The sequence below is a fragment of the Rhea americana genome, unplaced genomic scaffold, assembly GCF_003343005.1.
Source record: "Rhea americana isolate MKP2758 unplaced genomic scaffold, rheAme1 scaffold_120, whole genome shotgun sequence".
NCBI classification, from domain to species: Eukaryota; Metazoa; Chordata; class Aves; order Rheiformes; family Rheidae; genus Rhea; species Rhea americana.
Genome location: NW_028185262.1, coordinates 2,964,885 through 2,985,500, shown reverse-complemented (window position 1 = coordinate 2,985,500; position 20,616 = coordinate 2,964,885). Strand labels below are relative to the sequence as shown.

Sequence of the window (20,616 nt, the reverse complement as noted above, 5' to 3'; positions counted from 1 at the left end):
GGGGCGGGCGGCAGGAAGGGGCGGGCGGCGGCGGCGCGGCTCGGGGTCCGGCACCGGCACCGGCACCGCGGCGGGACGGGGCTACGGGCACGGGCTGGTCGCACGCAGCAGCACCATGCTGAAGAAGTTCGACAAGAAGGACGAGGAGTCGGGTGAGGGGCGGCCGAGGGGGGCCGTGAGGGGGCAGCGGTGAGGGGAGCCCCCCCCGAGGGGAGCGGTGAGGGGAGCGCTGGGGGAGCCCCCGTTCCCCCCCCCCGAGGGGACGGGTGAGGGGAGCGCTGGAGGGAGCCCCCCTCCGAGGGGAGCGCTGGGGGAAGCCCCCGTTCCCCCCCCATCAGGGCTTGTGGGGCCGCGGTGTGGGGCCGCGGGGGCGCCCGGGGCGGGTGGAGGGTCAAGCGCGGCCGGCCGCGGTTTGTGGCGCGGGGCCGGCGCTGCTGGCGGGGCGGCTGCGGTCCGGGCCTCGGTGGATGCGGAGTGCAAGAGCGGCCGGGGCAGGCCGGGGCCGGGGCAGGCCSACCGCCTTTCTCGGGGCGTCACGCGTGAGCGGCGCCCGCCAAGGAGGAGGCCGGTGCTTCGCTCCGTGGGGAGCCCCGTGGAGCCCCTCAGGTGCGGCGGCGCGGAGCAGCCGTCGAGCTGCTGTCCTGCCTCCCGCAGCAGCCCCGCTCAGTGCTCGTCGCACGGCTCGGTCTGGTAGAGCGTGCTTACTCTTTAATGCGCGTTAAATGCCTTGCCCTAGTTCTCAGCCTTATCCAGACCTTCCTCTCCGTAAGCCTGGACTTCAGCGGTGTTGAAGGGGAATCCCTCCGGGCCGTCCCGTCGGGGCTGCTCTTAGTTTGCACTGCTGTGTGCTGCAGGGCATGGGGCACCTGCGGACGGGGCTGCCAGGAGATGCGCTCTCCTCCCGCTGTGGTCTTGGCGCTCTGCTCTTGCTTTAGTTCAAGCCGAGAGCTCTCAGAGCTTTCTGCCGTCTCTGCTTGCACACCTCCCAATCTTTTTTCTTCTTTAGTGAATTTATTCCTGATCCTGTCTTTTTCCACGCTGAGTGGAGATTCGTTGAGTGCTTGCTGTTTTCAGTCTTATGTGTAGTGCACAATTCCTGAATTCACAGGCTTTTTTTTTCTTTTAACAAAGGAAGACTTATTCCTTACATGCGATGGCTAGCAGAACAGTGCTGTCGCTGAGATGAGGCTGTATGGTGGCTGCTTGGATTCTGCTCCTTTACCTTTCCTGGATGACTTAGGTAGCCTTGGATGAGCCRCTTCCACTGACTTTCAGAAATGTGCTTAGAGATGTCATTTGGGGCACACAACTGTTGAGACATTTAGTCAGAGGATGTTAGAGACTATTTCTCTACAACTTATATAAAATTATATAAGTTTATATATGTACGTGTGTGTATATATATATATATATATATATATATATGTGTATATGTACAATATAAATTGTAACAAATTAGTTGTCCAGTACTAGGAGCTTTCTGAAAATGCAGTCTCTGCTTTCTCTGTGTCTGTTTCTCTTTCTGTAATCAGAAAAATATTGTGATGCAGGATGTTGTGGAAACCAAAACTCCRTGTGCAATACATTTCAAGATGCTTAGTGCTATGAATGGCAAAGAAATGATGCTCTGTGTTGTTGATGGCTGATTTAGCGATTGTAGACATAGTAGGCCAYGGGAAATACAGATTTAAAAAGAATCTTCTTAAAAGTGCAGTTTTTGGAATATGGTCACACACTCATACTATAGTTTTACATTGGTTTTATTCTTTCCCTTTGTTTCCCCTTCTTACCTGTCCCACMTAAGTGTCTGTGCTTTGTTCGGCCACCTACTGCAGTTACAAACTTATCCTAAGCCAGAGAARTGCAGCTTATGAACCTGAAAGGATCCAAGATGTATATATTTTTGCCTTTAAGTGTAAGACTTACTCTTGCAAAGACTACTGGCACCAGCATGCGATGCTTCAAGCCCAGGTCAGAATGGAGCAGTGCTCTCTAGCAGATCAGTCGTATTAAATTAAACATTGGAATAGCGCTGCCAATGGCTGTGTTTTGTGCCAGGGCCGGGCTRGACATAGGTATTAATTAAAACCTGCTTATCAATAACTGGCAGCTTTTGAAAAGCTGCAGCTCGCAAATGCTTAGAAGGAGGCAAGCTAATAGAGACCATGCAGAATGATAGTGCTTGTCCTCGTCCTTAATTGGTGAGATTCTTAATTATTAAATACAATTTATTCTATGAAGTGGAACAATGAAAGCGACTCTGTGTCCAGACTCTCTAGTCTGCTCTCTTGTTCTCTTAATTAGTGGTAAAGCCAAAAATACTTTACTGGTGTATTCCTGATTGGTTTATAACGGAGGGATGAAGCGCTTCTGACTCACCAGTCTGGCAAGCGATGCCTTTTTTTGTMTGGGGCCCCCTGGGTTATTATTTCTAGGCCTATCTTATTGATGCTYTAGCTGTCAGCAAGCTCCCAGCCCTGGGGCTGGAAATAGGCCTTTGGGGATAACAGASCAGGACACTTACTGTAGAGCTAATCAGTCCACCTCAACTCATGGCTAGTTACTGCTAGGGGGATGATAAACCAAGGAATGTCCTGCCTGCTCTGCCTTCCCTAGCTTCTATGCAGGTATCCAGTTAATATTGTTTTTTAAAAAAGGAGCTCTAATTGCTTGTTGTTCATGGAAGAAGTTACCCCCAAATGCTCGGCCTGTTCTTAAACTATAGGCATAAGCTTGCTTTTCTGCAGCACGATCCTGAGAAGACCTTTGCTGTCTTTATTTTGCAGGTGGTGGTTCCAACCCATTTCAGCACTTGGAGAAGAGTGCAGTCCTGCARGAGGTAAATCCTAAGCTCTCCTTATGTACCCTTCTCCTGAGTAGAGTCGCTCCCTCTTGTGAGTAGTTCATTGGAGAACTTTAGCAAGAAAGTGGGGGGTTGTTACAGTCCTGCTAGTGCTGAAAGAAAAYGGGTAGCATTCCATTAATTCATATTTTCTTGTTGGAAGGAGGAAGGGAAAAGATGGGAATGGTTTCTGTAGTGATGTAAAGACTGTATACTGTAAATAGGAATAAAATCATCTGAGAAGGGTCACGTTAACACAAGAAGGATGGGAAATTGCCCTTGGACACACTGAATTTCTTGTAGATGACAAAGTTAGTGAGCGAGGTGTTGGCAGTTATCAAATAGTCTCTCTCCGATGTTGCTTTTTAAAAAAAGGCCTTTTTATTCAAAATGTCTCAATGCCTAGAACCTGCTATTAATGTGTTATCTGTTTGATCACAATATTGTGAATGGTGTTGGCTCTTGTTARCCTTGTTAGAGCTAGCTTAGATCTGGCGGAAGGGTAGTGTTTTAGCTGGTACACAATACAGGCTTGCGTGGGTAAAAGTGTGATGAGGATTTGGCCTTTCAACCTTGATTGCACTTGAATTTGCAATCCCTGCAAGAGACAACAGAGCCAGCTGTTTAAAAGGGGGGCATGTTTAACAGGAATTGAGGAAAAATCTGGTCTGAACTCATTAAGAATCTTGCCATACCTAGCCCAAAATTTGTTGTTTCTATCAGTGACCAAGCTAGGCAAGGCAGTGTCTGTTAAGGAGTGTCAGTGTCCTTGTCTGTGCTTTGTTTCCAGGCACGAGTGTTTAATGAGACTCCTATAAACCCACGGAAATGTGCTCACATCCTCACCAAGATTCTGTATCTGATAAACCAGGTAATGCAGAGAGAACAAGCTGAGAGTGATTTTGATTTTAAAATTCTTTCCCTGTAATTAAATTTTACCTTATGAATAGTTGTAATGACTAAATAGTTGTAAAAACTAAAATTGCTGTGTCACTAAGTTAACATTTGCTCTCTTGAAATGTTAAATGAAACGTCTAAGAAGTTCTGCAGAATGGAGAGAGTAAGAGCAGATAATTATAAAGAGATCAATGCCTATGATGTGTTATCACATGGAAATGGTTAGCTTACAGCTTTGGGGTGACAAAGGTTGTTCTGAATCCAGCTCTTAGTGCCCACAGCTTTGGAGAGCTGAGGGCCASCTTTGTAAAGCCATTTACCTATCTAGTAGGGTGCGTGTCTGACAGCCGAGCTGGCTCTGGCTAGCCATGGCACCTCTAGAAAATGCAGCATTAGCTTGAGAAACCCAGCCTCTTGCTCATCCTTAAGGAAGCTGGTTTGTGTAGAAACACAAGATCATTGTGTTTCTTGCAACAGGCCTGAATAAAGCATCCTGTCATCTGCATCAACAATTAAACCAACTTCAGCCATGCTTTGAGGGAGTCTTTCAGATCAATATCGGGGTGCTACTCTGAAAGACACCGGCAGGGGGGAGACCTACACTGCTCGCAGCCACCTGTCGTCTCACCTTCAGCAGGCACAAAAACTGTTGTTGGTAAACGGAGATTCCTTCCTTCTTTCCCTTCTTTTAGGGGGAGCACCTTGGTGTAATGGAAGCTACTGAATCCTTCTTTGCTATGACCAAGCTGTTTCAGTCCAATGATGTAAGTCTGCCTATTTTCTGATGTATTTGTCTGGCAGGACATTAAGTTAGCAGCAGTGTCTTATTCAGCCTTGAAATGTGTCTTCTCATATGATCAGCTTTTCTGTCCTGCCTGTATCCAAGTGGGAAGAGAAGGATGCAAGTTTAGAGGCAGATCAGCTTTGCAGTCCTTTCCGGACCTCACTGGAAGTTTAACTGAAGCATTCTCTGTCCTTAAGACAGATTCCTCCTCCCTATGAATTGCTATTTAATTCTGAGATTGTGCTAGGTGCTGATCGAGTATATAATCGGTTGTAATGTGATACACTTTGTGCCCAACTTTAAAAGATCATGTTTCTTGTTGATTATCAATGACAGCATTCCCTGGAGGAGGTCAGAAATCAGTGCTCAACCAGCAGTATTRTTACTCTCCTTAGTTTTCCCCAAAGTCAAAAGGTATTAAAATCATRAAACTGACTTAAAAATTCACAAGTTGAGGTTTTTAGAAGAGGAGGAGGTTTTTTTAGTGAATGTGATTCTTTTACATCTCTTACTTTCACAAGAGCCACCGTTCCTGAAAGTATCAGATACTTGATCTTTATAATAAAATCATGGACGCAGGGAAAACTGAAGCTTCTTTCTGTTTGGGATCCTCTCAACTAATGCCTGTCTTTCCTTGCCAGCCAACTCTTCGCCGGATGTGTTACCTGACTATCAAAGAGATGTCTTCTATTGCAGAAGATGTCATCATTGTAACTAGCAGGTCAGTCACTCCCCTTTTCTTACTGTTGTATTTGCAAGTAACATYCCTCCAGCMTCTTGGAGATGATGGTAGTCCCTCYTGAGYAGTGTGACGATGGGAAATGCTGTTGGTGAGGAAGAAAAAAAAGTCTCCTTTAAAAGAGACCATTAAAATACAGACACTGAACTCCCCTTTGCAAAAGGATGTTTAACTCCTACTTTGTTCTCTGAGTGTTTAGAGGCTTTTTGAAGGTTTTACGTGTACCGAGGCTTTCAACAGGTAGGAGGGGATTTACTGCTCCTGTAGCAGCACTGGGCATGACTTCACTGTGGAACAAAATTCCTTCTGTGAGTCTTCTGAATTGYTGATCATCCTCCTGAAAGGCTGGTGCTCTGTCGGGAGATAGGAGCATGAGGGGATAGGGCCTGCTGAGGGATGGGCCCATGCAGCAGGCAGAAGCCAGTCACAGAGTGTGATAGGATTATCTTTGTCCCCTTATAGACAGTCTTGCCAGGACCCTAGGGAAAAAGCAGAAATTAGTGTTCGTCAAGGAACCCAAGTGCTTCATTTGCAAGTGGCTACGTACATTCCAGTCTTGTGGCTGATCAGGGTTTCCTACAGCCTGCTGATGGGTGTGAAGCTCAAGTAGTGACCCTTCTCTCCTGCCTTCCCACCCTGGTGGAACTTGCCTGAGACCTGCGCTTGCCTGCTTGATATTCAGCTGTGATCCTGGCTGCCTGGCGCTCTGTATGTGCTACACGTGCACCTGAGAGCTGTTGGCCCAGGAACGCATTATTGAGAGCTTCCTGTTTTCACCCAGCTTAACCAAAGACATGACTGGGAAGGATGACAATTACCGAGGCCCTGCTGTGAGAGCACTCTGTCAGATCACGGATGTAAGTGCYGCTTTTGTCTTGGGGCAACCCTGGGCCCTTCACCCCTCCCTACCTAATCCTCCATCCTGCCTTTTGCCCTTTCACACTCCCAACTTCCCTGTGTCAGTTGTTATTTCCATCTCCGTACAGAGTACCATGCTGCAGGCCATTGAGCGCTACATGAAGCAGGCGATCGTTGACAAAGTGCCAAGTGTATCCAGCTCTGCTCTGGTGTCCTCATTGGTATGTACTCCCTGCAGGATGTGACTGAGGGTCAGTCAAGCTGGGAAACAGCTGTCTTTGGTGGGTCTGGACATCTTGAGAGACTGAAATTGGATCTGTCCTTTAGCAGAAGACACGTATAAGAGAAAAAGAAAGGAGAGAGAACAATAGATTTTTTTACAGTGCAATGTAGTTGAGACACAATTTGACATCAGTCATTTAACTCCTAAGTCTTCCAATACTCCGTGTGCAAAATAGTCCAGCCTTTCCCCATGTTTGTGGAATGCTTGGAGATCTCTGTGCAGAGGTATCCTGTGAGTAAWGCCCAGATGGTGGTGACACAGCAGCCTTTCTTCTGTGCAGGTCTGTGCCCGTACCACGCGGTAGGTTGCATTTCAGTTTTTTTCTCTGTTCACTGATTGAAATTATCACAGCTGGCACTGCCTCTTTGTAGCCCAGGGTGTTACAGTAGGGAGCTGATACAGTGATGCAGGATGAGAAGTGCTGAGGGCAGGCACTGCATGAAGCAGCAAGCAAGGCTGCTACCATCAGGACTAGAATGTGCTAATAGAGATGAAGGAAGCTGGGACCGCCAATACTGCACGTACGTAAAGTGATGCAGTGGTCACAAGGGCCTTCAGTTCTCTGCAGTTAATTAAGTGGAATTGTGRCTGAATGTGCCTGAGAGAGTTAGTGATGAGTGTTTGGATGGAAATGTCTCTGTGGTGCTCATTTTTCTCAAGCATTGCACTTTATGCCAAACTGTAGATTTAGGCGTTTCAAGATTTAAAATGGGATGTGGATTAGAATCCAGATTCAAGTGACATTTCTGTGGAAGTAGCCTGGCTGAAGAGGTTCCCTCTGACTAAGCAAAACTGTGGTACATGTGGTATTTGTGTAAGTACTGTGGCACAAACACTGCTGATCCACTCCTTGTATGTAAGTACATTCTTCCTCCCATTAACAYGGGCTATGTAAGGAGCCTGAAGAGCATTCTTGTGTTGCTTCCTCATTAGAAGGTGATCATAAGCTCTCCAGGCAAGTACTGCAGCTTTTCTGTGCATCTGTGTGATACCCAGCACAGTCCAGGTCCAGCCAGTGCAGACATTACTGCAGTRCTTCTTATCAAGCAGCGTCCTTTATCCACTGCAGGCTAATACTGATAAGCAAACTAGGAGCGTTTCTGCAGGTTGGGGTTGCRTAGCTGGTAGTCCGTTCTTTGTGAACAGAGGGAGTGGGGCTGACTTTGTGGAAGATGTTCGACCTCTTGAGGCCAAAGCTGTCATGGCCCAGTCTCTGCCTCCTGATCCTGCCTTTGGTCTTTCCTTTGTGCTGTCTGCATGTGCTCTTCCATAAGTGCCTGCCTCCAGCGCCCTCATGGGGAAGGCTTGTTTCCTCTTGATACGATCTGTGATTCCAAAATTTTCTTCCGTCCTTCTGTCATGGGTTGCCTGTGGTTTTTGTCTCCCCCCAGCACCTGCTGAAGACCAGTTATGATGTGGTGAAACGCTGGGTGAACGAGGCTCAGGAAGCAGCTTCCAGTGACAATATCATGGTGCAGGTAAGAAACCTGGAGCAGCCATGAGCGTAGTAATCAACAGCTGGGGAGCTGGGGATGGAACAATCTGCTAGAACTCAACTGGGTATCTCGAGGCTGCAGGAGGGTTATGGTATAAAGAGCACACTGTGGATTTGTGACAGTTTGTTTCCCTGCACAGTATCATGCTCTGGGCTTGCTCTACCATGTGCGTAAGAACGACCGCCTGGCAGTCAACAAGATGCTCAGCAAGTTTATGCGTCATGGCCTCAAGTCACCATTTGCCTACTGCATGATGATTCGAGTAGCCAGCAAGCTGCTGGAGGAGGAAGCTGGCAGGTAAGAGAGCTTCTTTGACCTGCTGGAATAATTTCTTTAAGTCCTGCTTCCATCTCTTCTGGCAGGCTCACTTGTCATCTCATTGCGGGTAATAGTTTCTCTCTTTGAAGAGCAGCATGCAGCTTCTACCTTTTATTGTTGCTAAAAGGCAGCGCTGCAGATTGGAGACATTCTTGTGTTGTTTTGGGATAGTTTATGAGGTCTTGTCTGTGTACATCAAACTACTTCCCTGCTTCTCTTGCCTGTTTTTTAGCTGTTCTGCATTCAGGTAATGTGCTTCATTTTCCATGTCTTTTGTGACTACTTGGTTAACATGTATATACTGTGGCTCCCTGGCAGATAGGACTTGCGCTGTGTATGGTGAGCCCTTTACTTAGAGGGCAGTCTGAGTTCTGTCCTGAGTTTGCAGTCCACTGCAAAACTAGGAGACAGTGGATTTGTGGCTGCTTTTACCATTCCACAGGCTCTGAGACCTGTACAGTTTTGCTGCCTGACTCATTGTTTCTGTTAGCACCTTTGCTGTCATTCATTCTTGTGATTTTTCTCTCTCAGCCGTGATAGCCCCCTGTTCGATTTCATTGAGAGCTGCCTAAGAAACAAGCATGAGATGGTGGTCTACGAAGCTGCTTCTGCCATCATTAACCTGCCCAACTGCACTGCCAAAGAGCTGGCACCAGCTGTATCGGGTAAATGTGGCACTCACGGCAGTGGCGAGGGAATTGTGGGCCTGTGGTGGTGACATCTGCTGATTACCCTGAGAAGCAAGGACCTTGCATAGTTTCAGGCTTGTAATGCTGCTGTACCCGCTGTTCCTTTATGCTGCTGCTGAGAGCTTACGGTGTGTATGAATAGCTTTGCTCCTGTAAAGGTATTTGTCTCCTGTGCTCAGGTGTGGGTTACTGGAGGGTTTTGTTTCTGTGAGAGAGAGCTGCTAACTAATAAATCTCCCTGCTTTAAATTTAAAGATAACTGTACAAAAAGCCAAGGTGTTGGGTCTCTGTGTGTGTGTTGGGGGGCAGCCCTGGGAAAGAAACAAGGTGCAGGCATGAATGGAAAATAGCATTTTAAATAGACTTAATAGAAAACATGACAAGGTGATGAAATTGGCTTCCAAGAGAAGCAAAGAATAGCAGCAGTGTGGAAAAAGGGGGGAGAYGGGTATGAGCTAGTTGTCCACAGGRATGCGTGATGAAGGGGAGCAACAGAGAGGGAGGAAGCTAAAYATGTTTCTAATCATGTTCTTCTTGCARCTGTCTCTATTAAATCTCTTGTTTTAGATGTGGAACACTCTTTAGTAATAGATCTCTGAAGTCTACCTTTGGTTTTCCCCCTCACAGTTTTGCAGCTTTTCTGCAGCTCCCCAAAAGCGGCGCTTAGATACGCAGCTGTCCGTACCCTCAACAAGGTAGGAATCGTCTCTTGGGGACTGTAATAGTTTCTCATGCTTGGGGATGTGCAGGCTTCAATGGAGCTAGATTGTGTGGTGATTTACTGTGAATAACCTCCACCCTGCCCTGGGCTAAAGCCTTACATTTCATCACTTTCTGAGTGGAAAAAAAAAACTCTCTAGGAACAGTTCAGAGAAGGAAAAAACAATAATGTTCCCAGGTCTAAGAGTGTGTTGTTAGTCTTATATATTATTGTTTTCCCTTCTGAGTGTCCYGTGGTGAAGCAGCTCCTTGTAAAACAGGGATCAACCTTGATGTTGCTTCTTGGCTTGCTCCATGACAGTCTTTGAGCTTTTTCCTTGCCTTTGTCAACTCTAAACAGAAAAAGGAAGAATGGCAGTGTCTGTGTGGTAACTGCTGTTCTCCCACCCACAGAGCTGTTCAACAGAGCTGAACGACTTGAATTTTTCTTGGGAGTTCATAGCTTTCTTTGCAGAATCTGAACTTTAAAATATATAGAGGAGAATGAAAAAGGGGAAAAAATGATCATTTGTTACCACTGCTTCTCTTCTCACAGTTAGTTGATACACTTCTGTGGGAGGAAAGAGCTGTTACTTTAACTTTTAATGAGTTGTTTGTCTAAGATGACCCCTGCTTACAGTCTGTAGCATTTATTTCAATAGTAAGGCTTGAGAGCTTGCAGAGGCTTAGTGCTTTTTGCCGGATGAGCCTTTTCCATATATTCAGTGAATTCCGYTCCTCCTCCTCTCTAGGTGGCCATGAAGCACCCATCTGCTGTGACTGCCTGTAATCTAGACCTGGAGAACCTTGTGACAGACTCCAACCGCAGCATAGCAACCCTGGCCATCACCACGCTGCTGAAAACCGGCAGTGAGAGCAGCATTGACCGGCTCATGAAGCAGATCTCCTCCTTCATGTCAGAAATTTCAGATGAGTTCAAAGTAAGAAAGTGGGGGATGTAGGTTCCTGGAGAAGCCTTTCTGTGCGTGCGTGCGTGTGTGTACACATGTACATGCATGTGCACTCTGAAGCTTGCACAGAGCTCCTTCTAGTGCCTAGGCTGCAGAGTATCTGCAGGGAAGGGAAGAAGTTGAGGCTGTCAGCCTAAGCTGTGCCTCAGCTGTACAGCTCACGATTCCTAAGTCACAAGCTCTTGTCTGAAGAGGAGTCCTCTGAGAGTCATTCCCCCAACCCTCTGTTCGGGGCAGAAGCGCTTGCCAGGGACTAACGAGTGCATAGAGATGAATCTCTTCTAATTCCTAGGACTKACTTACTAGAACTACAGTTGTTGGATACGTGAAAGGAAAGTGATAGTTTCCAGGCTAGTTGAATTGGCACAATTCAACCAATTTCCTCATGCCTAATGAAGCAGAGTCCTRTTAATTATTTGTCCCCTTTTCCTCCAGGTTGTGGTGGTGCAGGCTATCAATGCACTGTGTCAGAAATACCCTCGCAAGCACTCAGTCCTCATGAACTTTCTCTTCACTATGCTTCGGGAAGAGGTAAGCCTGCAGAGCAGCTACTTTGTGTTCCTTGTTCCTTGAGTTCCTTGTACTCTGTGCTGTGGCAGTAAAGGGATCGTGAGTACCTGTAACTGTTCTTTGTATTCAGTCAGACATTGAATTGCAGAAGGACAGTTGTTCGGAGGTTTTCTAAGGCCATTTCTGAAAGAGCTGATACGCCTGCAACACAGCTGGCACCACTGCTTTACTCTGACATCAYTTTCTGCCAATTACAGCCTCTTGTTCGGGAATAAACCAAGGCCTCTCATTTCAATCTCCTGAAAAATGTTCCACTTTCCCAGATTTTCTGTGGGTGGATGATATCGTTTTGAATGTGGTTTTGCAGTTCAAACCATTCCATTTTACAGCTTTTTTTAATCCAAAGTAGCTCAAGAAAGATCTCCCAAATGCACATAACTGGCAGAGGATAGTGTGCAGTTTAATCCTCTGATGTGCAGCGAGGACAACAGTAAATAATGTCTGAAGATAAAGGAGTATTAACGGCCTGTCAGGTTACAGGGGAGGGGCGGTACGTCTCTTGGGGAGTGCCTGGGGAGGTATTGATCATCTGTCTTCCCACACTAATAGGGCTGTTTTCTGGGTCCTACTGTGGCAGATATGATCCTTACCATATTTCCCTTGTGATTCATCCTCAGTTGTCTCATAGTAAAGGGGAGAGGGTTGTTTTTTTTTTCCTCCTCCCATATGGCTATTTTTATGAATTAATTCTAGCAGCACAGGGTGCAGGAAGAGATATAAACCCTTAAGGCKGATGGATTTTGTTAGCCTCTGTAGCACTCATTGTTTTCTTCTCCTCTGGGCTACAGCCATTCTGGAGGGATCTGGCAAGTGAGCTTCAATATTAACAGGAGCAGAGAGGGTCAGAAGAGGGGGCAGTATTACTGCCCTGCTCCTTTCAGACACAGATCAAAAGCACTGGGTGCAAGTGACCTTTTCAAAGGAARTCTTTTCCTGTCTGGCTAATTCAGAGCCCCTAACCTGCTCTGAGTTTTCCAGCTGAGCAGCTCCCTATGCTCCCTAGGGTGGCTTTGAGTACAAACGAGCCATAGTGGACTGTATCATCAGCATCATAGAGGAAAACTCGGAGAGTAAAGAGACTGGCCTGTCTCACCTCTGTGAGTTCATCGAGGACTGCGAGTTTACTGTGCTGGCTACTCGTATCCTTCACCTGTTGGGGCAGGAAGGGCCCAAGACCAATAATCCCTCCAAATACATTCGCTTCATCTACAACAGGGTTGTCTTGGAGCACGAAGAAGTCCGAGCAGGTAAGAGACAGACCTGGAAAACTGTCTGCCCTATGGCAGATCTTCAAGGAAAGATAGTGCATGATTACCTCTGCCTTTGAGGACTGTGGTTTGCCTGGTCCTGAGCAGATCTCTTTCCATGGCAAAGACAGTAATTTCAATGGAAAAGTAGTTTGCAGCTGAAAAATGGGGAGGGAGATGCTGTGACTCTCTTAAACTGGACAGCGAAGGTTTGCAGGCTGTAATACATCTGCCTCTCTCTGGTCACAGTAGTGCTTTATACTAGTGCTATCGTGTCTGATGTGACATTTGAACAAGGCCAGGAAAGAGTGGAAGTTTCATGTGCTTTCTTTGCTTCCTAATCCTGTTTTAATGGTTTATGCTACAGGTGCTGTAAGTGCCCTGGCTAAGTTTGGAGCCCAAAATGAGGAGATGTTACCCAGTATCTTGGTATTGCTGAAAAGGTGAGTTGTACTGTTGGCTCTCAGCCTTTTTTGTCAAGTACCAGCCTCAGAATTTCTCAGCATCCTGGGTGAACACCTCTACTCATTTTAGAGAGCTTGGCAACATCCCCATGTGTCTCTAATCTCTTCTAGCTGTGAGTTTTGAGAGGGTAGAGTGGATACTTGCAGTCTGTGATGGGATTACCACTGCATTCAGTGCCACAAAGTGGATGTGAGAAGCCAAGTGTGGGGGATGATTACTCCTGTAATGTAAAAGTGGATTGCTGGTTGGAATCACCTTCATTCATTCATGTGGATTCTGCTACCTGGCATTGAGGCAATTTTTACTTTCCTCTCAGATGCGTAATGGATGATGACAATGAAGTGAGAGACAGAGCCACCTTCTATTTGAATGTTCTGGAGCAGAAGCAGAAAGCCCTCAATGCCGGCTACATCCTGAATGGTAATGCAGGAAGTCTTCCAGACAGACTTGTCTTTTTTGTGATCTGAAGAGTGTTGGTGTTGTCTATGGTTTCAGTCATCTGTCCTGTCTGTCCCAAGGTTTGACAGTGTCCATCCCTGGCCTGGAGAGGGCTCTGCATCAGTATACCCTGGAGCCCTCCGAGAAACCCTTTGATCTGAAATCTGTTCCTTTGGCAACAGCTCCTATCACTGAGCAAAGAGCAGGTGAGGAATGGTCTTCCAAATGCCAGTCAAAACTGCTAATGACCTCCTAGCAGCTCCAACCCTTGAATTGCTGCATTGAACCTGCTGAGAATTGCTGAGCTCTATTCTTTCTTTTTATGAGACTGTATATATATTTTATGAGACTATATCTTAYGTGAAGTCTAAGGCTGGCAAATCTTGTTGCTGCAATGTAGGGGTTTCAGTTTAGTCCAGCTGCTAATAATAATAATATTGGTTGGTAATCCTCGTTGAAGCTATTGCAGTTGCAAATGTATTTAGGGTGTTAAATAAGGGTGCCTAGTCCATAGCAAGATGAGAAATGAACTCCCTTTCTATCCTTAGTCAAATCCCTCTCTGGATATTGATCTTTTTTCTGATTTAGTCTTTTCCTCACCTTCAAACCTTTTGAATTTTTTTTTCCCTTGCAGAAAATACCCCTGTTGCCGTAGTCAAACAGCCAGAGAAGGTGGCAGCAACACGGCAAGAAATATTCCAAGGTAAGCTGAGGCAAGGCCTCTCSTATGTCTGTGGGGAATAATAACATGGTCAATTCTTAATGAGCCTGCCTAACCCTTCTAGCGTAATGGATGATGACAATGAAGTGAGAGACAGAGCCACCTTCTATTTGAATGTTCTGTTTCCATCTACCCCCAGGGACTCCCAACTCAGTCAGCCATTCCATCTTGAAATGRAGATGCTTCAAGTCCTGTTCTATCTTGCAATAGGTGTGGGCAAATGGTGACTCTGTCTTTCATTTTAAAAGCCTCTGCTGAACACTTACGGATGTTTGATGGACAGTTCTTTCCAAAGCAGTTTCTGGCAGCTTAGCTGAGGCTTTTGAGTCTCTGCTGCCACGTTCCTGTGGGCTAGGGAAGGCAATGGTTTCTGTGATCTCTATTGCAGAGCAACTGGGGGCAATCCCAGAGTTTCGGGGGCTGGGCCCACTCTTCAAGTCCTCCCCGGAGCCTGTTGCCCTGACAGAGCTGGAGACAGAGTACGTGGTTCGCTGCACCAAACACACATTTGTCAGCCACATGGTGTTCCAGGTGCGTAGCTATAGGCATGCAGTGCTGAAAGAGGGTTGAAAATTAAGCTCCTGGCTAGTTAAGAAGCTTTCATGGGGAAGAATTAGCTCAGTGATATCTGTGCTTAAAGCATGTTGCTGCAAGGAGTCCTTAGTTTCWCATACAGTGCAGCAAAGCCCCAGTGAGAATTCCTTAGGGATTGTGTATTTGTGGCTGTACAATGCACACAAGCAAAATAAGAGTCAGACAAGCACTAGATGGGGCTGTTCTCATTGAGTAGTTGGAAAGGGGAGCTGTGTTCCCTCATCAGGGTCCTCGAGCGTATGCTTCTAGCATGAAAGGGTGAAAAGGTTATCCAAGAAAAGCAGGTCATGGGGAGAGCTCTTCATCCCCTACGTTTTAGTTTAGCTGATGTAGTATAGGTACTTGTTTCTGTGTGGCTTGGCCTTGGATGCATCACATTCCTGCTGCATGTGAAAAGCTAGGATAGATGTACCTAGTCTCTTTGGGCCTCAGGGAGTTCAGGACACAGTGAGTCCTACACTAGACTGTGAGCTGTAGTGTCCTGTCCTTAGCTCCTTCCTCAGAAGCTCAAAATTGCTCACATGGTCCTTATAGGAGTTGGTCTTTATCTCCCTTGTCCATCCACCAGAGGCAAATGTATAAGGTTAAGTGGCTTGTCACTGTAGCAGGGTGAAAGCCTAAAGAGCAAGTTTCGACTTGCTGAAACCAACAAGCTTGCTGAAACTTGCTCAAACTGTGCCTGGTTTGAGCCATTCAGGGGACCACCCTCCTATGGGTGGTGCCCTATGGGGCACTACATCCCTGCAGCCTCAAGTGAGAAGAGGTGGGCAACACAGCAGTAACTTTTCCTTACAGCAGAGAGTTAACCTGGGATTATCCTCCTGCAAGAAGGACAAAGAGCACTTTGAGGAAGAAGTTCCAAATTTATTAGCAGAGTGGAACAGACAGAAGTTGATACAACCCTATCTCTGCTGAATTTGTGCTTCTGCCTGGGTTGCGAAGATCAGGCATTGGGTAGTTGTGTGCTCATTTATTTTAAGTGTCATCTCCCACAAAATGTTTGCAGGAGCACTGTAGTTCACTGAAAGTTTTTACCTTCTCACCTAAAGCATGCAAATGYCAATTGCTTTGTGACTAAACTGAAACATGAGCCCAACAACTAGCCAGCTGATAGCAAAATCCACTGTTGAAACACAAAGAGCTGAGAGTTCGCAAGTTGATGTAAAGCTCCTGCTCTGCCTAAAGTGTCTGCTGTTAGATCCATTGCTAGCAGCTTCAGGCTTTTGCTGTTCTCCCCTTCCCTCTATAGTTTGACTGCACAAACACCCTGAAYGATCAAATCCTGGAGAATGTCACAGTACAGATGGAGCCGACAGAGGGGTATGAGGTCATTGGCTATGTACCTGCCAAAAGCCTGGTGTACAACCAGCCAGGTACCTGTTACACGCTGGTAGCACTGTCTGAAGAGGATCCAACAGCAGGTAAACAGTTTGTCCATTATGTTTCCTTGTCATCTCTCAAGTCAAGCATACAGTATAGCTCACATCCCCACACGCTCTACCTTATTTCCTAGCCAGATATTTAGCCTGTGTGTGGGTTGCAGCCCCAGTGATGCTGAGTGCGACTTCTCTTTGCTGTTTGAGGGCTGTCAGGCCTCTCTCCTTCTCCCCTGGTTCCCTTGTCCTGCAGCATTGCTGAGTCAGGCTGTGGGACCCGGCAGATCAGCACTCAGCTCTGCTGAGTTTTCCCATACACCCTGGCAAGACCCTTGGCTTATCTGTTCTTTGTGTTAGCACGTGAGGAGGCTAATACTTTTCTGCCTGGCAGTGGAGTATTGTGAGTGCCCAGATACTATGGGTAGCAAAGGAATATTTCACATAAATGGGCAGACTATCAGGGGAACCTTTCTAAACTTAAAATCACTCATTTGTTATTTCCCAGATGTGAACCTGACCCTCACCATGTTTTGGTCTCCCTGGTTTTTGTTCTGGGCCTGCTTATCTGTGCATGTGCTGCTGTTCACCCTCCAGTGTCCATCTTCTCAGACATGAGCTGTCACTTCTTCTCCCAGATGTGTGGTATTAATCAGCTGCTGTTTTGCAGCTGAGGTTGTTTAACTTCAGAGATACATGAACTGATCCCTAGGTAGATGTCTTGCCTCCTTCATAAGGTGCTGGTGGGGAACATGTTTGTTTAATATTATCAACACAAYTTGAGATTTGTCCATAATAGCATTTGATCTGAGGATCATGATGTTCTGTAGCCTTCATCAACCTGTCTTTATTGTTGTTTACTAGCCTTACTATTGTAAATAGATTTCTTGTGCTTGAGAGAGAGAAGTTGTGAGAGAGCCCTCGAGACCTCAAGGTCACATACTAAGCTGGTGTTGCTGACAGTGAGGGGGAGCACCCAGCTGCCTCAAGTTTCCCAGCGCCTGTTCTGCCACAGAAAAATGCAGGCCTGGTAGTAATGTGAGCTTACTTTGCCTCCCCCTCCTTCCAGTGGCCTGCACATTCAGCTGTGTGATGAAATTCACTGTCAAGGACTGTGATCCAAACACGGGAGAGACGGACGACGAGGGTTATGAGGATGAGTATGTGGTAAGGAGCTAGGCTTGTGTCTGATCGTGGAAATGGCAATCATTTTGAGGGGTTTTTGTGATTTCTCACTCCTCTGTGGCCAGCAGCTTGCCTTGCAAGTGGTGTAACCACTGATGTTGCTGTGGACAGAACTACCTGGAGAGGTAGATGCCTCTGTGGCATCTGTCCCAGGGTACTTGGAGTTTTGTATCATCTGGAGTATCCTCCCATCGATGCTTTCCAGGCAGATACCTGGCTATGCACTATACTACGTTTTGGGAGGCTGCGGTGCGTCCTCCAGGCTCGGCTGGCTGTGGCTTAGCAGCTCTGGCAATGGCGTAGTCCCTTTTGTGGAGACAGAGGCCTTTTGGCCATCTGTTGTTCTCTGTGAGTTGTTCTCTGTGGTGACACCATTAACTGCTTGCCAGCCTGGCTGACAGAGGGAGTTTTCCATCCTTGCACTGAGCAAGGTGGGGCTGAGAGCACTGATCCTGTGAAAGCTCCTCCGTTCTAGGCTCTGCTGTTTCCGGACGGTCTGTTATACCACAGAGGAAGAAATTAAACTTGTGGTTGATCAGAAACTGAGACTGCCTCACAGAGGGTGATATTTACCCTCCGGAGAGGAAAAGATGTCACACAACCTGAGTCTTGCCCTGTTAGCTCCAGAAGCTGTTTTCTGTGCGTTGCCTGTCACTGCTGCAAGACTGGAGACACTGCTATGCAGTGAGTCACTGAAGAGACTGCATTCTCCCAGAAAGAGCAGGGAGGGTTTTTCCAAAGGAATCTGCAAGGTTAATCTCTGTGTGCCTCCCACATTGCAATTGCCAGGGCATTCAAGTGATGTTTAAACTAACTCTACCATCTGTTTCAATAAAAAGCAGGAGATTCTTTCGTGCAGCAATTGCTGGTGTCTGGTCAGCTCTAGCTCTGASTGCTCTTAAATATGTGCCCTGGAGGGACAAGCCCAGGTCTGCCTTACACAGCAGTCACAGCAGCAGGCCAGCTAAGACAGCACGCAGCGTTAGGTGACAGCAAATACCTGACAGTATCTCACTGTACTTCAACAGCCTACGAAACGATTGGCCAGAAAAGCAAAGTACAAGCTCATGTGTGTTCCAGGGAACATACAGATCTGTCTGAGCAGCAGCAGCTGTTCCTTACTTTTTGTTTTGTCCTCTGTTTTGGATGTTTGTCCAGGGCTTTGATCTTCTCAGATTGGGAACCTACYTTGTAAATCCTGAAAATGAAAAATCAGTGGCTTTTCTAGGTCAAACAGTTGCTCATCCACGTATTGTTTGCTCAGGCAAGCTATGGCAGGGACAGGGCTTGCTCTGACATACTTGTGAGCAGAAGTGGAGCCTGTCTTCTGCATTTGTCTGACCTCACGGAATCAAGTCTAAAGGTCACTGTGGAGAGAGCAGGGTTAGGAAGAGCCATGTTTTCCTCAAACCTCTTCTCATTGTCAGCTTGAAGACCTGGAGGTAACTGTGGCTGATCACATCCAGAGAGTTCTGAAGCCAAACTTCGGAGCAGCCTGGGATGAAGTGGGTGATGAGTATGAAAAGGAAGAGACCTTCACTTTATCTGCTATTAAAACCCTTGAAGGTAAGGGGCTGTCTGTGCCTGTGTCTGTTAGGAGCAGAGCTCTTAACATTTCTCTCCCGCCAGGAGGCAAAGTCTAGAGTCAAAGCTTAGAGGCAGTCTGGCTCAGTTTAGATTTCTCACAGAAAGGCTAATGGGACAAAACCCTTCACAAGTAATTTCACTGCAGCCGTTGAATGCACAGCATCAGTTACTGTGATAAAAAGTTAGTTCAGATTTTGCAATGAAAAAGAAGAAACAAGAATAAGTGTTTTGGGTCTTTTGGAGACCAGGCTGGGTTGTGGGAGGCAAGAGAACATCTTGCTTTTCTTCTTGCACTCTGCACAGAGCATAGTTCAGCTGTGAGCTCCCACTTTCATCCTGTGAAAGGAGGAGATGCTCCGACCTTAGGATTCGGGATCAAGAAGAAAAGATGCAAACAGCAAAAAACATGAGGTTGGTAGGCAGGACCATGTTTTAAACCGTCCTCTTTTTCATCACATATTACAGATTCAATCTGAGCTTCCTGAAAAGCCCGTAAGAACTCAGTCCTCTTTGATGGACTTGGACTTAGAAAGGTGTCCTTGTCCTATAGCCTTCCTTGCACAGTACCTTGGGCTTGAAATACCCTTCCAGAGACCTTTTCAAATTCCTCCTGAAGACCTGTGTCTCCTGCAAGGTGTCTGCTTCCTTCTGCATCTGTCCCCAAAAACAAGCTGTTTGTCAGAGCTGTGCAGTAAGTGTTCAGCCAGCTGCAGTCTCCTACTTCTGTAGTCTGAGCCATTCACCCTCCTGTTTCTTTTGCACCTGCAACTTTGCTGCATCAGATTCAGAATTGTTGCTTGGGTTTTTGTGTTGCTCTTACATCTGCAGTGGCGTCTGAAAACACAACGCTGCCCAAAGGTATATGCCTCTCAGGACAAGGAGCATGAGCTCTAACATACGAGAAGCAGCCCCTTAAATGCTGTTAATGTGTCCATGTCAAGACACCCCTGACACTGAGCCTGTTGTTTTTTTTTTTTTTTTTTTAAACAGAGGCAGTCAGTAATATTGTGAAGTTCCTGGGGATGCAGCCCTGTGAGCGATCAGATAAAGTACCAGATAACAAGAACTCTCACACGCTGTACCTGGCAGGTGAGCTGTGGGGTGACAGCTCTGCTCAAGGCCCAGGTCTTTGGGAGGTTGCACAGAGCTGCTTGTTACGTATCAGAGGGGGAGTTTATGATTTTGCCCACGGAGCTCTGGGGAGGACTGGGAGGCTTGTCCCTGCAATGGTCTCTGTCCCTGCAGCTTTAGAACAGCTGTTACTGGGATGAGGAAAGGGTTCTTTGGGGACTGGGAGGTGGTAGGATCAGCYCTGGGATCATCTGGAATTTACTGTCTTTGTGAGTGGTGGCATCCTGTTTTGGATGGAGCCTGTGGGGAAAAGACAGCAGCAGTGGCAAGCAAAATGTTTGTGAACTGRAGGTGAGCGGCTGGGTAGCCGGTGGGAGGAGTGCCTGGATCTCCTCTCAACTAGAGCTTATTTTAAACTTTGTTTTCATGAGGTCTGCAGTAGCRAGAGTCAGGTACATCGTGATGTTGACTAACGTGCTTTCCTGGCCTACTGCTGGGGGTTTACTGGGCTGCACATGCMAAACCTGCCCTCGCGCAGGACCGCGGCTGGCCCTCTCGAGCTCCCGGCAGGCAGGGGAGCTGCCGGCCGCTCACTGCTCCCTCCTTCCTTGCAGGTGTGTTTCGGGGGGGCCACGACCTGCTGGTGCGGGCCCGCCTCGTCCTGACCGACACCGTGACGATGCAGGTCACAGCCCGCAGCGGAGAGGAGCTCCCCGTGGACGTGATCATGGCCTCCGTGGGCTGAGCCGCCGCTCGCGGGACCGTCCTGCCACGCAGCCCCACGGCGGG

The 20,616-nt window shown here is 47.2% G+C and overlaps 1 protein-coding gene across 1 annotated transcript; it reads left to right on the top strand.

The window, feature by feature from the left end:
• Positions 1–13: 13 nt before the first annotated feature.
• On the top strand, positions 14–20,610 carry COPG1 (coat protein complex I subunit gamma 1). The gene is made up of 24 exons (XM_085324606.1): positions 14–152; positions 2,787–2,839; positions 3,633–3,713; positions 4,432–4,503; positions 5,165–5,244; positions 6,044–6,119; positions 6,249–6,341; positions 7,795–7,881; positions 8,039–8,196; positions 8,749–8,882; positions 9,534–9,601; positions 10,358–10,546; positions 11,012–11,107; positions 12,150–12,393; positions 12,761–12,836; positions 13,175–13,278; positions 13,377–13,502; positions 13,931–13,999; positions 14,406–14,548; positions 15,861–16,032; positions 17,054–17,151; positions 18,597–18,735; positions 19,747–19,845; positions 20,442–20,610. Exons 1-24 carry the CDS (start codon positions 116–118, stop codon positions 20,570–20,572), a joined length of 2,625 nt encoding a protein of 874 aa, XP_085180732.1. The 5' UTR covers positions 14–115; the 3' UTR covers positions 20,573–20,610.
• The last annotated feature ends 6 nt before the right edge of the window (positions 20,611–20,616 follow it).